Here is a 19,402-nt window from a genome sequence, read left to right as displayed (position 1 = left end):
AGCCCGTCAGCCCGACTCAATTAGACATGTTGAATCAGGCAAACACTCCCCCCAGACACATCCACAACACCTCCGACTTACCCCTTACCTTATTTGGGCTTATTATGGTCTTATTTGTCTCATTCTTATTATTCATCTCCTTCTTCTTTCCTTTTCTCCATGAACGTGCCCAATGGAAGTACTGTATTTTCGCAACTAAGGCGCACTTTAAAGTCCCACATCTTCCCCAAAACAAATGAGGCGCCTTGTAATGCGACACAGACTGAGCACCTAGCTCGACCATCAGGCCTGATCCCTTTGGGGTAATTCGGAGTGCATGTTAGCATATCCTACTGGCCAAAGTCTGAGACATCAATTCTTAGAATTGTCTGTGACAAATACATTATGTGAATATGTTTTTTGGTGATGGTGCAGGAGAAAGCTGGACAAAATGGCAGCTGTCCACGATGTCGTGGTCTGTCTCATCTTTCATGTTATTGCAAGCACGAAACATCACAGGTTTAGACAACACACTGCAAAAAAATAAATAAATAAAAACACTGCCCAAAGCACGCCACTCACATCTCTCTAACCAGCCATCTGATTGGCTGAGACTGAGGCTCCCAGAATGCATCAGTACTGTTTTTGTGTTATTTTTATTTCTTTTGGGGATATGAATGGCATGAGAGATACATGTTTTGTGTTCATTTTATTTCTTTGTTTCATTGTTTGCTTGTATGCTGAGATATTTTTGGTTTTGATTTGAAACCGTGACTCTAAGGATTGTGGTGACCAGTGAAATCCCTCCCCTGACGTGGGCATTGAAATCCCTTATTCACCGAGCTGGCACAGGTGGGAGGTGCATGTTACGTGATGTCAGAATAAGGAAATACAGGCACACTTCTGTCTTACGTCTCTCTTCATACACAAGCAGTTGGTAGTGCGTTAGGAGGCATTTTTGTCGTTTGCCCATTTCGCGAGTAGGTTCATTGTGCACACGAAGGCCAATTTGTGGGCTGGATTCAAATCAACCTTCAGCCTTTGTACACCTTTTTTTCAATTTGTCACCCCTCGCCTCCTGCCCCAAAAATGGGCGTCTGGCCGGTCCGGGCCGTTCTACCCCCAAGAAAGACTGCCCAGCTCTGCAGATCATGTAACATCACCCACAGGGATTCATTATCTCTGCTGTGTGAAAAACGATGACTATTTCCAAAGTGTTTAAGTGAGGAAAGTTTTTTTCTTTTCACTTTGACAATCAAAAGTGGTTTGATGCAATGTAAAATTACTTGATATTTCATGTTTTTATAAAACTGCGTTAAATCACATCATTGAAGACACTTTGGACAAAGGAGGGCCTTGATCATTTCATCATGTCACTTTCACATCATGTTAGGAAATTACCAATCAAGAGGGAATAAATAGAAGTTTGGCTTGCTGCAAATAATGGCTGGGATTTTTATACAAGGACAACGTCCAGAAATGAAACTTGATGACTCATGATGTTTCATTCTCTCAGAGACATTTTCTTCCCCAGTCTTGGCAAAAGTTACTCAGTATAATTGCAGCTTCCATGACGTCTTAACATGAAACCTGGATAATTTACAATCGGTCACTGTTAATTACTTGGAGGATGTTTCATTTCAAAAGTCTTATTCAAGTTTGGAAAAGGAAATCAAACGGTGATGGATGACTTCTTGAGACTCAGATTAGTTTTACACTGAACAATGTGTGCAGTTCACCAGGGGCCCTGGCCATATAATCACAACATCACACACTGGTAAATACTACTCACTTTCTGACGCCAAGTTATTCATAAGGTGGAAGGAAATGATGCTGCAAGTTTGTCCTCAGAAATATTCTGTACAAAACTGCCAGGTCAATTGTCAACTAAAATTTAAGACAGCGCATACAGCACTACTCACAGGCATATATTCTTTATCCTCTGCAAAAACAACTACTTCTGTTTTAATATGATCAAACCTTTGTGTAGTATGCCTGTATGTATTATACTGCCCCCTATTGGCTAAAGTATGCACTCAAGCTGGAGCAGCACACTGCCCATTGAATTATCGTGATGGCATAAGCTGTTTATTTCTTTACGGTCAATTCCGTTATTACTGTACTTAAAAAATACATTTTTATTCAAAAACACCCTAAAGTCTTCTGTCAATGTAATGGGGTGTAACTAATCAAAATAATACACATCTAATGACCTATAAATGTCACAAATGATTTTAGTTTTGTTTTTGCTTTACCAAAAAGTCTGAACATTAATTCTATGAAAAAGAAATATCGCATTTTGAAAACTCAAACCTTGTACTTGACACCCTTTTAAACATTTCAGACTCTCTTATACTTAAGTAAATAAGTTAAATGAGTACACCAACTATCACTGTAACTGACCATATTCATATTTTGTGAACAGCAGCGGTGATTTTGTTTATTGTATTTTATTTTCATTTGAAATTTGCATTGAAATGTTCTACTTCCGGTTTAAGCTATGTGCTTTTATTTTGAATGCGAACCTCCTGTTTAATACTGTTCAGAAAACGGACGTTTATTTTTCTAGCACCCCCCCCCCCCCCGAAGAGGCAAAAGCTCTTACGGTGATTCGGTTTTAAGGTTACGCGGTTATGGATACATCTTGCTCAAAAATAAACCACAAAATCATCAGTAAAGTCTCATCCTTGGTTCGGAGGGCATGCTACAATCACCATTGTATTTCTTTTTTTTATGGCTGAACAGCTACATAAGTAGAGTGTGAGTATTTTTGCCTTGTCTGGTAATACATTTCAATTAATTGAACTGTCATTGAAAACTGAGCATTTCTTTGTTTATTTGTTTTTGGAACGGTTGTTAGGCAGGCTCTCATGAGAATCTTCATTGTGTCAATAAAGCATCTTTAAAAGACAGCCTAGATGAAATATTCTCCATGCGTGCACATGTTGCTGCTAAATGAACACAGACAAATGTAAAACACAGCTTTCTCAACCATTACAATGGCCACTTTTGTTAGCGGAATAATTAGACTTTGTGTTTAAGCCACACATTGGCAGGAAGTTTCTCACTTTGATTTTTGTTTATTTCATTGTTGTTCATTGGAAGTCATGAGGATTTGCAGTCACATGTCCGCATTTCCACATCTGAAGCCACATTTGCAGTTGTATTACAGATCACATATAAAAATGACTTGGCATGCGTCTAACAGCAATACATCATTTACCACACCCAGTCATTTAAGCTTGATCAGGAAATGACGAATACATATGTATGGGCAACATTGTGTGTGTGTGTGGGGGGGGGGGGGTGAAAAACAATAGCAGTGTTTTTGCTTGCCAATAAGTTGGTATACACCAAATGACTTGCAGAGGGAATCATAATTGTCTTGGGCCTAATATTGGGATGTTGGTCAATACATTCATATGGACCCTTTAATTTACTCTGGCATGTACAGTGGTACCTTGCGATGTGAGAAAGCACATGGATTGGCATTTGCAAATTCACCTTTTTGCAGACTTTTTGGCCGAAAAACTTTTTTGTCTCTGATAGTGAGGATTAATCGGGTTGGAAAATGGGTGGCTGGATGGATAAAAATTTTGTTTCGATGCCATCTGCTGGCAAGTTGGTGCCAGGCACCTATATTGTCCTGAGGGGAGGAGCTACATTTAGTCAGGCCATAGCTTTGTCTAAAACAGGGATGAGCAATCTAATGCTGGAGGAGCTCACAATTTTTCACCAGTGTCCATGCCTTTGTTATTTTAGATATGGACAAAATACAATACTTTAAACCTTTTTTTGTTAATTTGTCCAAGCCAACCACATGTAGTAACATGCACAATAATGAAATGCTCTTCCACTAAACGACTGAGGTTACATAATTAACCTGTTCATCGCTGATGCCGGGCCAAAACCCCGTAAGTCACATTTTGGTGAATTTCATATTTTCTTTCCTAAATATATACTGTTCTATACTACTAATCTATAGTACTGTTTGCTAGTGTGTCAGTCCTCACACCATGGTGTTATTTTTACACATTGTTGACCAATCTAAAGTGTTGAAAATTCTTTCTTTCATGATGCAAGGGTAATGATTGAACTTGCCATTCTTGGGTTTCTTGAAAAGTGACTATTTTGGAGTTACAAAGGTTTGGCCCGATGGCATAAATATATACTTTTTGTGAATCATTTTGCAAAATGATGCCGGGAATTAATTATTTTTTTATAAGTGCCTTGGCTCAATAAAGGTTGAGAAATACTACACTTTCCTGTCCCAACAACAAATGGTTTGAAGCAAACGACAAAATTACCACATTGGGTATTTTTTTCCAATGCAAAGGGCTCTCTTTCTAAATTTCCATTCCATTAAATGATGGCACAAAACTCCGCTGTGAAACTGTAAATGCTTTACATGTTTGCATCTTTTATGGGACAGTGCTCACAGTGTTCAAGAAGAGAGTTCTAAACAGTCCTGGGAATATATGTTTTCACTTTTACACAGGCTCCTGCAGAAACATGCACCTGTTGGTCTGGGAAGAGTCATGGGAGAATCCTAAAGCAGTAAAAGAGTCCACATCATGTATGTGTGTGGTTTTATGAGACCGCTAGGATGGTGTTGGCCCAATATCTAGTGGATGTTTCTGTATCTGTTTAATTGCGATCTGATCATATCGAACAAGTAAACAGTTCTTGGAATTACATTTCCTGTTAAAGATATTAAAAGAGAATTCACAGCAGGGAAGTGGAGTGGTTTCATTCCATCCATCCATCCATTATCTGAGCCACTTATCCTCACAAGGGTATTGAGTACACCCTAAACTGGCTGCCAGACAATCACAGTTGCTTTATTCCATTTCGGCAAAATACTAATTGTTTCTAACATCGCAACGAACATAATTGTATGCATCGTATCACATACATGTATTAAGAGGTGAATTAAGTCTGTTGAGTCCCTCATTGAAGGCCCAAGTAGGACGCACCAATGATGTAAAATGTAAATGCGGACCATGAACTTTGGCGACAAATCTGCTCGTATTACTGTGACTCAAAAGGAAATTTTACTGAAACGTGAGGAGTGTTAGTGAGTCACTCATCAAGTGGAAACATTTTTCGCACAATACTCAGTAGTGCAATTTGTGGCCCGTTGGTGCGTAATTGTGGGGAGTTTCCTTGAGAAGTTAAGTCAAATGATGACAACAACAGCATTAAAATGCAGCAGAGACAAAAAGCGGGGATTTCCAGCCCTTGGCAAAGCATTAAAAAAATATGAAATTATGAAGAATCTTTTATTTTTTTTTGGGGGGGGGCGGTCTGGCTATAATTCTTTTTCTGTCGTAATGCCAACACGTTGACGTATTTACAACACTTTTATTGCTGATGCTTAAATTGAACACTAGGAGGCGGCAGTGGTCCGTTTTACGAGGCACCTGAACTCCCCATGTTAAAGAAGTAACTTAACGAGAAACCGGTAACTATTTAAAATATATTTGCAAATCAAAATGTTATTAAATTATTTTAAATAAGATTTTGTGTCAAAAGTGCAATTCTAAATTCCCAAATTGCACTTTCACCTTTGTATAAAACATATTCAATAAATGTAATCATATAAATTATTTGAAAATGCAACAATTAACATGTATTTTATGGTACTATATGTAGTTAAATCAAAGCCAATGTATTCGTGTTTAATTGTGAAGATTTAAATTTATGAAAAAGAAAACCAGACTGCCACACTTTGACACGTTTTTTAAATCATTTTTTAAGAAACGTTTTTGGGATCAAACTTAAATTAGAATACATTGATCAATTGTAATTATTATTATTATACATAAATACATGTAAAAAAAAATCAAATACAAACATTCAAATTACAGAATATTTTATTTTTGAAAATTTGTTTATAATGTCAATGCTGTTTCGGTGAAAACTATGCAGTATATACTGTAATAACAAACATAAACTAAAATAGTTCATTGATTATACAAATTACCTGCATTAAAGAAATACAAAACAATCTAAATTGGGGAAGAAGAACAAACTGTAAATTATAAATGAACGATATATTCAATGCTAAACTTTATTTTGGGAAAAAAGAACTCCAGCAGGAAGTGATTGGTATGGTCATCGGTGTTGAAAGGGATCAGAGGTCGAGAACAACTGCTTCCATACAGGCACATGGCAGAAAGACATAACGGTAAGACTTGTTTAACCATCCATCCATTATCTGTACCGCTTCTCCTCACTCGGGTCGCGGGGGGTGCTGGAGCCAATCCCAGCTATCTTCGGGCAGTAGGCGGGGGACACCCTGAAATGGTTGCCAGCCAATTGAAGGGCACGCTCATACCGAGGGGCAATTTTAGAGTGTTCAATCGACCTGCCATGCATGTTTTTGGAATGTGGGAAGAAATCCCACGCAGGTATGGGGAGAACATGCAAACTCAGCACTGGAAGGCCGGAGCCGGGATCGAACCCACTACCGCTGCTGTCTCTCACTGTGAGGCCATCGTGCTTACCAGTTCATTCAAAAAAGCCACATTTATACTTTGGGGGGAAATGTATGCAGTAATCATTTATTTTCATAAATGCGATATATACTTGTAAGTGATTGACAAAGTCCTATCCAGCCAATCGCAGGACATTTGGTTATGATTTATTTTTATGCCTTCACTACAAATTAGATTAATGGTAGGGGAAATTTTGAAATGTTTTTTCTTGGTCTCATTTGTCTTTTGAAAAAATGGCATTTGATCAGTTGTGTACAGACTTTTTATATATTCTGTTCATGTTTTAATAAAAAAAATATATATACTATTCTTCAGTCAACTACAGAAAATGTTTCAGCTAAAATCTAAAAAAAAACTACCTGAATTTTTATCTTTAAAACAAAACTATTTATTACTGTTACGTGTTTGTTTTAATTTATTAAAAGTTATTTCCTTTTGTGAAATATATTTATAGAAAGATAGGGGCAAAGTCATAAGCACACCTTGTAATGATCAACAGGCGTATTATTAGCTACAGGCGATTGCTTCATAAAGATTTGTTTTCATTTTGACAGTAACAAAAGCTGCACTTAACCATCAGTTCACTTATTAACCCTTTGTTTGACTTTGTTGGTCGGGCTTGCCTGCATTTTTGTATTTATTGTGTGTGCTTTAAGAGCTTTCTCGCGATAAGTGCACAATGCAAACAATGCAGTTGTGTCTGTTATCTGCTTTCTCGGGATGACAAATTAGCCTGGACGCTGAAAGGGAAAAAAACTACTTAAAACATTTTGAAAAGTCTATTTTTTTACATTTTAACCTCCTCTTGTAATGCTATGCCCCAGTAGCAGGTGGGAGGCTCTGGTTCTCTGATGTAAGAATAATAAAATACAGGCATACTGTTGTCTCACGTCTCTCCCGTGGTGGCGTCATGCACTGACATTTTTTTTATTTTTTATAGTGAGTGGTGTCGGGGCTGAAACGGGGTCAGAGGATGGAAATTTTTATGAATGAGGGCGCAAGGTCGGGGCCGGAACGATACTGAGGTAGCGGCCGGACAGCGGGGGACTGACCAGCAAAAAAGGGTCAGGTGCCCAGCTCCGGTGTCCGGAGAGGGAAGTCCGAGTTCCCTACTGCCTCTGCAACCAAACACAGAATAAGCGTCAGAAAATGGATGGATGAATGGATTACTTAATACAAAGACCAAACAAAGTTGAATCCAAATTGAAAAAATACTGGATTTTTTTTAAAACTGTGAAATCACTCGATTATGCTTTGATAATGATTATTATGTGCTTTACATGTCATTTTGGTAGCCAACAATGTGGCTGAGCTTGATGGGACGACGCAAAAACTTTCATTTCAAGCTGACCGCCCTGCTGGCCACGTTGTGTATGCTCTTCCTGATCAGCGGGATTCTGAACGTGGGCCGGAATCCCACCTACAGTAGCCTCGGACGCTACACCCGGCTCGACTATGACGGTGATGACGACGACAGCCCAATGAAGGTGTGCAACTGTTCGGCCATCTTGCAAGGCGAGCGGGAGCCTTTGGAACAGGCTAAGTTGTTGACTCTAACCAAAGACTTCCGCAAGCGTATCAGTGTCCCGGACCAATTTTACGTGAACGCCAGTAAAGACTGCAGGTGAGTGTTTGTATATTATGCATACACCCCCGTCTAAAAGTATTGGATCAGGGAGGCCATATTGTTTTCGTTTAGACAGATTTGCCACTCTATGGCTTGGTTAGTTACATAACTGAACAAGTATGTCTTTGGAATGACCTGAATTTCTGCATACATATCTTCCATTTCTTCGAGTTAATAGTAATAGATGTGTAACTGACAACAAAAACAGAGAACTGTTCCAATATCTTAGAGAGTCTTTCTCATACCACAGGCAGTTCAAGGCGAGCAGGAAGTATCTCACATTCCCACTGAGTCGGGAGGAGGAGGACTTTCCGCTGGCTTACTCCATCGTTGTGCATCACAAGGTATGGAGACAGGAAACTACAGCATCTTCATTTTCGTGCCGGGGCAAGACGCATTTGTAGTGTATGGGGATTTGTCAGTGCCTCACCTCAGATTTTTATTTTTATTTTTTTTCACTACACTCCTCCCAGCACACCTGATAATTTGGTGTCAAAAAGTAGATGACCATTTAGACCACCTCGGAGCAGGTCTAAGTTGTGGTGCAGATGTCATTTTAGTGGATTTGGGCATATTCTGAGCTCAGTGGAAATGTGTGGCATATCTCATCCTATTTCATCAATCAATACAACCGTGTGGGACAATCCGCCTGAATCGTTGTAGAAATCAACTCATTGAACAAATTATTTACATCATAAGCTTATCATTCGTTTTGACATCTTGTCCACTTTGGGAAGGTGAAAGTCGCTATCAAAGTCCAATTACACTGTGCTACGGCAGGTACAGAACTTCGAACGTCTCCTCCGGGCCATCTATGCTCCTCAGAATGTCTTCTGCATTCACGTGGACCTGAAGGCATCACTGTCGGTCCTGTCAGCGGTCTCGGCCATTGCCTCCTGCTTCTCCAACGTGTTCTTAGTCGGTAGACGTGAGAGTGTGGTCTACGCCGGCTGGTCCCGGGTCCAGGCTGACCTCAACTGCATGGCTGAGCTGCTGGGCACCCGTGTGATGTGGCGGTACTTCATCAACCTCTGTGGCCAGGACTTCCCCCTTAAGACCAACCTGGAAATGGTGCGGGCGCTCCGGATGCTCAACGGCGCCAACAGCCTGGAGTCAGAGAGGATGCCGAAGGAGAAGATGTGGAGGGTGGAGAGGGTTCACCATGAAGTGGATGGACGCATCCAGGTAATACTTTCATGCACTTATACTGTACCTGTTGTATACCTAGACCAATAATATTTATTGTGTTAATGTAGCCATTTTATTTTATAAAAATATGTTTATCTGATTATGTAATTGGTTCATCATAATTGTATTTCATAATGTATACAATTTCACATCGAAATGCCATATTTTTATTTATTGTATTAAAATATTGCTGAATGAATTCTAATTAATTTTTTTAATATTGTAATGTATCTTTTCAATAATTTTCCCATGAAATAATTGGTTAATTTATTTTAAAAAGCAAAATAAGAAAATTGCATTAATAAGCTATTTCATGAGTCCATTGAACTTTTTTTGCTTTATTTTATGAAATTATTGGTGCTTTCATCATAAGGAAATTACTATACAGTTCACAACTTATAAAACTTTTTTTTCTTAATTCTATTAATTAAATTAAGTGATTCATTGTAAATAATATCATAAAAACAAAGTCTTTTCCATATTGTACACATCACATTGACATTTATTTTATTAAATTATTGGTGAACAAATTATAAACTAATCAGAAAGAATACACTAATCAACTAATTAAAAAATGGATTCACTAGTTGAATGATTGAGTCAAATAAAAAAATCTATTCATCCTGTACTGTGTGTGTATATCAGATTATTTTATTAAAATTTGTTAATTGCTAGTATGAACAGTACTTTGTGTTTTTGTAGGAGAACATGCCGGTGCCTTTTAGGGATGCTACCTTTTTATTTTATCTCAACTGGTAAATTGTAACTAAATCATTAATAAAGGAATTTTAGATGCGGAAGCCTCATGAATTTTATTATAAAATTGAATAATTTTATATGATGCATTAATTAAGACACTTTTGGGAAATCTTCAGGGAACCTTGATGGGCAACCACTAGTTTATATAATACTGTACCAAGCAGTCTTTATTTGTGTGTGTATAAAACAAACAATTTGATTTTTCTTTTGTGTCAGGGGGTAGGAAAGGCAAAGGAGCCGCCACCCTTCCAATTGCCCATCTTGTCGGGGAACGCCTACATTGTGGTGACGCGGGGCTTTGTCCGTTGCGTTCTAGAGGACCATCGCGTCCAGGCTCTCATAGACTGGGCTAAGGACGCGTACAGTCCCGACGAGTTCCTATGGGCGAGCATTCAGCGCATGCCCGATGTGCCCGGCTCCATGTGGGTCAACGCCAAGTACGACGTGAGCGACATCAACGCTCTGGCCAGGTTGGTCAAATGGCAGTGGCACGAGGGCGAACGGGCCTCCAAAAACGCTGTGTACCCGCCGTGCCACGGCAACCATGTGAGGGCCGTGTGCGTGTACGGGGCAGGCGACCTACGGTGGATGCTGAAGCAACGGCACCTCTTTGCCAACAAGTTTGACATGGACGTGGACCCTGTCGCCATTTACTGTCTGGAAAAATACCTGCGACGAAGAGCGCTGGCTCAGGTACAGGAACTGAATATCCGATAGATTGCTTCTAGGAAGCAGCGGAATCAAACAGATCCCAATGACATTACACTGGTTTGTAATAAGGAAAATAGGAATATATTCCGTTCCATAATGTCGCTGCACCAGCTAGGAATTCACAAATGTTCCCATTATGAAGAAAACAGGAGATTGTTGTCATGTGGAGGACACGACCTGCAGAAATCATGTTGAACCTACACTGGCAAATAACGGGGGAAATAGTCAATGGCTAAGAGTCGATAATATTGGTGGAGCAGCTAGAACACTCTCATCTGTAGGTATGTTTACGTATACGTGAAGGACCAATATAAAATCAAGTTATCAATGTGTAACTGGCTTGCAATAAGGAAAACCGACACCGGAATCAAAATCAACGTGAAGCACTGATGTGAATTCAAGTTGTCAATGTGTAACTGGCTCGCAATAAGGAAAACCGACACATCAATCAGTTTTTTTTTTCTTTGCAGTTATTGTTAAAATGTATGGCGTGCAAAATAGAGAAGCTTGAGACAAGATCTGAGCAGTCTTTTCTTTATTTTACAGTAAGAAGATGAAGGCAGAGTCTCAAATAAAAGTGTGGAAAAAAGACACTCACACACACACACAGGCACGCACGTGACTTCATCACGAGTGTTTCACTAATTGTTGACTCACACATGCACACGCGCGCACGCACATGCGGAAGGCATGCACAAGTAAGTCGCTGCAGACACATTCAAGTGCTATTTTGCTACCTCAATGACTTTCACAGTGATAGAACGTATTAGTAGGCTAAGCCGCTTTTGAGATTGTTGACTGAGAGTGGCTACCTTCAGCTCAAGGGTGGGACAAAACCGTACGTAGTTTACAACACGGGCATCCATAGTCATACTGTGGTGTTTAGTTTCTGTACACTTTTCCCTTTTTTTGGTTACCCAGAAACATGTATCGTTATTCCAAAAATCAATTATTGCATTTTCTCGTGATACTGACATGACCGTCGTATTTCAAAAAGATTGTTTGTGTATGTCGCTACCTTATTTAATTACAGCATTTTTCTGACTTTAAGGCGCACTTAAAAGTGGAAGTGGAATAAAGTTTGACTTTGCTGTATTGGTTAGTTTCCCGTAATGTCCCTTATAACCCGGTGCACCTTATAGCCCAGTACGTCCTATATATGCATATTTCCCAAAAATACGCCTGTTCATTGAGAGTGCGTCTTATATAAGCGTCTTATAGCCTGAAAAATACAATACATATATATTGTCATGTATAATAGTTTTCCTCCAATTGATGGGCTGTCGTGCAAACATCTAATGCTGTCTTCTACATCCGGTCAGATAAATCGCTGAGGTTTTGATAGTGATATTGATATTATAGCTATCAGATTGATCATCTTTTACATTCAATCTTAGAAGATTTTTTTTCAAAAACATGACACAATTGCTGCATCATGGTACCATGGGCAATAATGCGATGACATGGTATCAAGGGGACGGTTTTTAGTCAGTCATTTCAGTTCTAGCATCCCTGATAGTTTGGTCATTGATTTGTATTAGTCTGTCTCAAAGTACAGTACAGGGATTTATATTTTGTGTGTGGATTTTTTTTTTGGTAAACTCCGACATTGTTCAATGGCTGCCGATGCAAGTAGTTATTTATGGTAAAAAAAAAGAAAAGAAAATGCTACTAATACAGTAGTGAAAGAAAAGGTGTATTAGTCAAGTGGTAAATACATTAGTAATAAATGGATTCCAGTGTAAACCTCATTGAGTGCAGACTTTGGAGCACCTTCCCTTCGATGTACACAGTGACGTGGTGCTCAGCACCTTCCTCGCCTCCGATAGGAAGATGGGCAGCCCCACGTTGAGCCCTAGTTTTGTCATATGGCCAAACTCATCTTTCTGTCAGACCTGACAGACAGGGAAAAAAAAACAATGGTTAAACAACAACATCATGATGGAAAGGCACGTGCACACGTAGGCCATAGGTGGTGCTCAAGCACCAGCCTGTTGGCTCTGCACTGAAAGTGTCATTTTTGTTTTTATTCCTTTATAATGACTTTAAAAAATGAAATTTACTCTGTCTGTCATCAATTAGACGTCAACTTCTTTTCATGTTGAACAGGCATTTATTTGAGTACTTGGGAGAATATTTTATACTCCAAGCCGACCTCCTGCTCCTTTTGGCTTTCATATAGTTGAGTGGTGCAAAGTTAACTGCTATTATAGTCTCATTTTTTTTTTTTTATGCTTAGGAGTTTCTTCCGATTATCGCCCCTCTGCCGTACTATGTCGTTATCTTCATTTTTTTCCCCGCCATTGTTTTGATAGTATTTTCATTTGGCAATTATCTTGCTCGCACTGAATCAAGATGCTGTTGTTAGGATTTTTTTCCCCTATTTTTTCAATATAATTATCCCTTCTTTACTAACATATTGTAGATATTGTTATGCACCATAGATTATTTTAGAATGTGAGACTGTGTTTTCTCCCTATTTAGTGCTTATAACAGTAATACTGTCACTGTTATATTTTGAAAGATTTAGATTTCTTTCTAAATGTCAAGTAGCCCAGATGGTTTTCTTCCAATTAAGCAGTTAGCATGCAATCGCTGTGTCGTGATACAGTTGTGTATTTTGTATAACAAGTGTAGACTTACTTTCCTGAGGCGTCCTTTAAATCTGTGTCCAGCCTGGTGTGTGGAGATATAATAGAGGGAAGAGGAGAGAGGTTAATGAGGTGGGGGGGTTCGTTGCGGGGAGACCTCTTTGTCGTTTGTGGTGGGGATCAGTAGCCTGTGTCCACTGTCCCACATGAGGAAGTGTGCAGGAATGCAGAGTATGTATTTTTATTCTTTTTTTTGTTAACTACAAAGACAATTCCAATGAAGCTGGGATGTTGTGTTCAACATAAATAAAATCAGGATCCAATGATTTGCAAAACATGATCACCCAATAATTAATTGAATACACTACAAAGATATTTCATGTTTAATGTTGTGACGTATCTTAATGTATCAGTCGCTACGGTCCTTTTATGCTCTCTTCTTTAATTATGTCACCTAGGCTTGATGCTTAGAGTATTTAAAATGAAGGTACTCAGTAATACATTGCCAGTACGTCAAGCTTTCTACAACCGAGGACGTCAGCTTTCTTCCTTGTCTTTTGAATCCAGCCCGGCTTGTTTGTATTTACATAAATATTTTTTTAATCGTACTCATTTTTTTATGTCTAATACATTTGTTGGTATACTTGAGTTCAAATGTTTGAGCGCTCTGTTGAAACTGTTTATTTAAATATCACAAGTAGCAAGTAAACTCCAATGGACTCTTTATACAAGGAAACCATACTCGAATTTATAAGTTTACAATTTTTTTTAAAATATCTAGCTATATAAACAATCCAGCACAAAAGGCACATGCATAGTTATATTTCTATGAATTTGATTTGTCTTAACATTGTTCACATGTATTTTTTTTGTATAGCCCCCCCCGCCCCCAAATAATCATTTGAATAATTGTGATTTAAATTATCAAAAGATTAATCATGATATAAAATAAATATATATATAATCGAGCAGCCCAAGTCCGGGGTCTTTGTTGTCTTATTTTAAGCTTCATAATGCGCCACACATTTTCCAATGGGAGAAAGGTCTGGACTGCAGGCAGGATAGTCTAGTTCCCACACTTTTTATTTATGTTTAAAAAAAAAGTCCCAACTTCATTGGAATTGGGTTTGTAAAACACAAAAGTTGCACACATTTAGATGAGACAAAAGCAGGTAACGCAGCATCAACAACAACAACCAAAAAAAAAAAAAATCTTGACAAGCAAGGAGGGATTAGTTAAGAACAAGGAAGCAAAAACAAGAAAATTGGTTCATTAATACAAAGTCAAGTCAAATGTATTGATATAGCCCTTAATCCCAAAAAGTCTCATAGAGTTTCACATGTCCAGAGTTGACAAATAATCACAACATCCCCTGATCTTATTCCCCAGGAAAGCAAGGAAAATTTCAAGAACAACTGAAAGGAATCCTCAGTGCAAAAAGTTCCAAAAGGGTGCCTGGTGCAACGCCTGCCCGACAGCAACACAATCAAGGGAAATGAAGCCACAAACTGTGATGATTGAACCTCCATGTTGACTTGAGACGATTGTCATTGCCAAATTATTCTCATGGCAAATCTGATTCATTCAATAATAATAATTGGTGGACCAGCACACATTCTGTACATATTGTAGAGGTATTTCATTAAACACACACAAAAATTACAAAGATCTATGCAAAATACTGCACGTACTGTCGTGTCAGTGTACATAAATGCGCTTTTAATAGTGAACTCTGCATGTGAATGTGAGCTATGGTTAACAGCAGCTCCTGTATCAGGTGTGCTCATTACTGTTCTCCTGTCAATTATATTGTAAATTAATTGAAGCTGCATTGGTGAATGCGCCCCCCCCTCCCCATATGCAAGGACATTACAGTAATTACACTTTAAAACCCACAGACAAAAAAATGCTTAAAAAAGGCCAACTGCGATAGGGCAGTGAACACTGCAATTATCTACATTCATAATTGAATCATTTAATCTATAAATACACCACAAACTATGCTGCAAAACTATAATGTCATTTCAAACACGTTTTACATAATTACACCAGACATGCCCCCGTCATGCACTTACAACCCCGGCAAAGAAAACGCAATTAGAGGAATTTGTGAAGAGTGGCAGGCACGTCTTAAAGTACATCCCATGAAATGTGCAGAGAAGACAAAGGAGTTAAAGCCACAGATGTAACAAGTGGACCTTTGAAAAGTGAATGAGTTGGTGTCAGGCTGCATCAGATGAAGGTTAGTACAGTACAGGCGGTGCTTTTTACCTCATGCATGCAAATGTGTGTGCCGCCCTCTGTTGGTCATACCTTGTAAAGGGACATGGAAAATCAAGCTCAACAGACATTTGTACCAAATGCCTTTTTGTCTTTGGATGACGTTCACTGAATACATGCACAATGTATTGTATTGGGTGTCAAAGCCATTTTCTTTGTAATGTCGCTTCACTTGGCTGCACTACTTTCAGGACATGTTTGTGGATTTTTATTTGTATTTTTTTTGGAGGGGGGGGCTGGAGGGGCGCATGTGTGGCCATGGTCAATATGAGGGCCTTCAGATTCAGTAGTGCAAGCAGATACAGCTGTAGCAGCTTAACCACTCATATCAAATCCACCTTTGTCCAATATGCTGGCCTGCAATGACGTCAGCATTTTTCAGATTTTTATTAGATAGGTATTGATTCTGAATTTCGCCAGATAACATACATGGCACATTTATACGCTATTATATTGATGGTTTTTATAATTGTGAGGTGGTAGTGGTGGTATTAAGAGGCGGATTAAATACTGTTCCCTCAATTCACACAAATTCACAGCCCGCCACTGGTGTTAACTAAAACTCACTTGATGATGCTGGGCGGAATGTGGACGTACTCCATGGGGATGATGTGTCCCAGCTCCTGCAGGCTACCCACGTACTTGATTTTACTGCTGAACTTGGAACTGAAAAGAATAACACAATGTTTGACGATCGTACCAGTATATTGGTGAAAATCTTTTAGCCAGAGGTGGCAAAAGTATTCACATCCCGTACTGAAGTAGAAGTACAGATACTTTACATCTTTTTTTTTTTCTTTTACAATGAAATTTGTGGAGTTATTTTGACATTCTAAGTAGCAGGAATGAAAAACTATATTTGTTTTCAAATGTATGGAATAAATGTAAAATAAATTATTGGAAAACTGAAGAAATAATGCAAGCACGGACGCCTGAAAATCTACTTAAGTACAGTAATGCAGTATTTGTACTTTGCAGTACTTGATTGCTTGTCACCACTAAAACAGTAAAAAAGGGAGATAAATAAATGCAATGAACCTTATGAAGGGTCTGGTGATGCCTAACAGTGTTCGGATGAACCAAGAAGGATGGACGATGATGAACATCTTCAGGTTCTTCTTCAGCCTGAAAGAGTGAAAAATCACCATTAGCAACAGTCACAGAGCTCAAAGCAGCAGGTAAGATCTGAATCTCAGTCACTCTTTCAAAATGGCGCGGTGACCGCAACCTGAGCCCCATTGCTAGGATGATTCTGGACCTACCAGGACACAACTTACAGTTTGTGAAGGCTAGCACCTGTGGGTAGGAATAGGAAAGGACCTAAAGGAAGGATGAAGGAAATAACAGATGGATGTAGAAAGTAAAGAATGAAGGCAGTGAGGAAGGATGAAGGAAGAATGGAATGTAGGAAACAAGGGGATTATCCATGGAGGCAGAAAGGAAAGAAAGAAGGGCACAAGGATAAAAGGTAGGAGGGTGGATAAAGGACGGAAGAAATGATGAGGAAGGAAAGAAGAAACAATGTCAGGAAGATCTAAAGGAAGGAGTAAATGAAGGGAAAATGAAGATCTTGGCCGCCTTACAAATGAAAGTTCAGGAGGGAGAGAGGGAGGATGGAGGTAGTTATGAAAGTGTCCCACCGTCCCCAGGACTATCTGCGCCCATGAAATAAAAGCCACAATATAGGGGGGAAAAAATCATGTCACCTCCTGTCAATCATCTGGTAGCACTTCTTCATCCATGTGAAACCGGGCATCCTGCGGCGAGGCGTGGCGCCGTTCAGGTAGACAATCATGTAGTCCTCTGCCACCATTAGCTCCAAGGTGCTGATGACGTACCTACACAGCACATACATAAAATGAGAAGACGTCAGGAGGTGGAGTTGGGTTGGGCGGTGAGACAGCAGCTCCTTGCGGGTGTTCTCCTTTTCTATGCGTGTGTTTTTTTTTGTTTTTTTTTAAACGTATGATAAGTTCATCAGCACCTGTGGCTCTCCTTGCCCACATATGAGGACATTACATTCGTAGTACCATTCCCCCATGCCCCACTCTTCAGTCACGGGACGGCCTATCTGAAGCTTCTCCCAAATACCGTCTGACAATGAAAAGTAAAAGAAATCAAGTCATTGTACCAGAAGAACTAAAACTAATACTAAAACTCATGGAAATGAAAAATAAACAAAAATAAAATAAAACCTGCAAAAGTAAAACTAATGAAACTCAAAAAACAAAAGTAAAATGTAAATAAAATTAATGAAAAATCCAAATAACACACCCTTTTGCACCCAGGGCTGGTTAAGCAATTTTACGCAATTTGGGTTACTTTTAACCCAGTGCGGTATTAGTCAGTGCAGTTACTTACAAGAAGAGGTTTTCCATGACATAGTTGTAACTGTCACAGTCGCTGTCTGGCAGGAAGCAGGCTGCAAACACGATGATGGCATTCTGCTCGGCGTAATAACCTGACACATGAATCACGGGCGTTATGCAAGGGAGGCGTAGAGAGGTTCGGGATATGTATACCTATACCTCCGTGCGAGATGACCCTCTTGTAGGCCTCAATGGACTTCATGTCGATGCGATGCTCCTGCTCGCCAATCACGACACTCCTCCACAGGCGACTATCCTCGCGGTCCCCTTCCGGAGGAACGGTGGGGTCACGCTCCTCTTCGGACGTGTCCAGCTCTTCGATGTCCACGTCCAAGTCGTCTCCGGTGTCTAGAGCCGCCTCCTCCTCGTCCGTGTCTAAGGCGTCCTCGGAGAGCAAGGAGCCTTCGCTGCGCTCCAGTGATACGTTCATATGAGGCGCCGCCAACTTACGCCTTTGACTGGAGCCTCCTGACACGTCGGCAGAGGAGGGAGGGTCTGCCACAGAAAAGAGGATTATTAATAAATATTGGTGTGGACTACTGTAATTCTTCTTGAGTATAACAAACATTCAAATATCATATATATATATAGATAGAGAGAGAGAGAGAGAGACAGAGAGAGAGAGAACCTATTTGTTTTACGTGAATGGTATACGTTGTCTCTTAAAGGAAGAGTAACACAATATCACATAGCCATGCAATTGACTTTGTCTGTTTTTTTTTTTTTTTTTTTTTTTTTTACCTTCCCTGTTCTCTGTATCCTCAGCTTCCTCACTGGAGGTCCTGCTCAACATCATCATAGTCGTTGTCGTCCCTGCTGCCGGGTGGTCCTCGTGGTGCTCTTGCCTGCTCAGAGGCACAGAAACACAATCCATGACATATACAATCGCGACTATCACCATGACCAGCATGCACAAAAAGACACAGCAAAAGCTAAAGAACCAAAACATAATCCAGCTCCCGACTGAGACATTCTTGAACAAATAAAGTAAGCCTTCATGGCAGGCTACACGTGTGGGATGAGGGGAACAATACGGAACAGTGTTGCCCCTACCCCCCACTCCATCCCCTTTCAACATAACCCCTCTCCGGACATGTGTTTACCGTAACAAACAAAAGAGGAGAACACAGAAGAAACATGGACACACACTCATCGTATTTACACACCTACCTTAGCATGAAACAGCTTCTTTGCCACCGTGTCACATGACCACATCACGAAGACAGGCACACAGACACACACAAAGAAAGACAAGGGAGGGCCGCGTACTCCAAATCGGAGGGGGCACTTCATCAGAATTGCAAAGTGGGGGCCAAGTGATGCAACTGTTAATGAGGAGCCATCATTAAAGCTGCGCCCCACACACACCAGCACACACACACACTCTTTAACGCACG

The 19,402-nt window shown here is 39.8% G+C and overlaps 2 protein-coding genes across 6 annotated transcripts in view; one reads left to right on the top strand and one right to left on the bottom strand.

Moving 5' to 3' along the window:
* The first annotated feature begins 6,051 nt into the window (after positions 1-6,051).
* On the top strand, positions 6,052-11,893 carry LOC148343939 (beta-1,3-galactosyl-O-glycosyl-glycoprotein beta-1,6-N-acetylglucosaminyltransferase-like). Of its 2 annotated transcripts, none has more exons than XM_088291755.1 (5): positions 6,052-6,169; positions 7,775-8,103; positions 8,357-8,450; positions 8,887-9,291; positions 10,270-11,893. In XM_088291755.1, exons 2-5 carry the CDS (start codon positions 7,781-7,783, stop codon positions 10,768-10,770), a joined length of 1,323 nt encoding a protein of 440 aa, XP_088147881.1. In that variant the 5' UTR covers positions 6,052-6,169; positions 7,775-7,780; the 3' UTR covers positions 10,771-11,893. The 2 variants fall into 2 exon arrangements, with proteins under 2 accessions (XP_088147881.1, XP_088147889.1); XM_088291763.1 differs by having other exon boundaries at positions 6,095-6,169; positions 7,870-8,103.
* Positions 11,283-19,402, bottom strand: part of LOC148343938 (uncharacterized) — a 29,745-nt gene continuing 21,625 nt past the window's right edge. For 3 of the 4 annotated variants that reach the window (XM_088291719.1, XM_088291734.1, XM_088291743.1), the window contains 9 exons: positions 18,747-18,850; positions 18,165-18,500; positions 17,998-18,097; positions 17,343-17,474; positions 16,675-16,761; positions 16,204-16,302; positions 15,628-15,669; positions 13,408-13,440; positions 11,283-12,659 (listed from right to left, as the gene is read on the bottom strand). In XM_088291719.1, coding sequence (XP_088147845.1) covers positions 12,629-12,659; positions 13,408-13,440; positions 15,628-15,669; positions 16,204-16,302; positions 16,675-16,761; positions 17,343-17,474; positions 17,998-18,097; positions 18,165-18,500; positions 18,747-18,850 — 964 coding nt within the window. In that variant the 3' untranslated portion in view covers positions 11,283-12,628. The remainder of the gene's footprint in view (positions 12,660-13,407; positions 13,441-15,627; positions 15,670-16,203; positions 16,303-16,674; positions 16,762-17,342; positions 17,475-17,997; positions 18,098-18,164; positions 18,501-18,746; positions 18,851-19,402) is intronic. The other variant, XM_088291726.1, reaches the window with a different exon arrangement.

The sequence above is a fragment of the Idiotropiscis lumnitzeri genome, chromosome 1 (assembly GCF_059441095.1).
Source record: "Idiotropiscis lumnitzeri isolate Australia: NSW breed Sydney's pygmy pipehorse chromosome 1, RoL_Ilum_1.0, whole genome shotgun sequence".
In the NCBI taxonomy this organism is placed as follows: domain Eukaryota; kingdom Metazoa; phylum Chordata; class Actinopteri; order Syngnathiformes; family Syngnathidae; genus Idiotropiscis; species Idiotropiscis lumnitzeri.
The sequence above is the reverse complement of the archived record's forward strand: the minus strand, read 5'-3'. Positions and strand labels throughout refer to the sequence as shown.

Coding starts and splice junctions, on each gene's coding strand:
- LOC148343939 (XM_088291755.1), top strand. CDS start 7,781: ATGTGGCTGAGCTTGATGGGACGACGCAAAAACTTTCATTTCAAGCTG. Junction 8,451..8,886: donor CCATCGTTGTGCATCACAAG/GTATGGAGACAG, acceptor GTGCTACGGCAG/GTACAGAACTTCGAACGTCT. Junction 9,292..10,269: donor AAGTGGATGGACGCATCCAG/GTAATACTTTCA, acceptor CTTTTGTGTCAG/GGGGTAGGAAAGGCAAAGGA.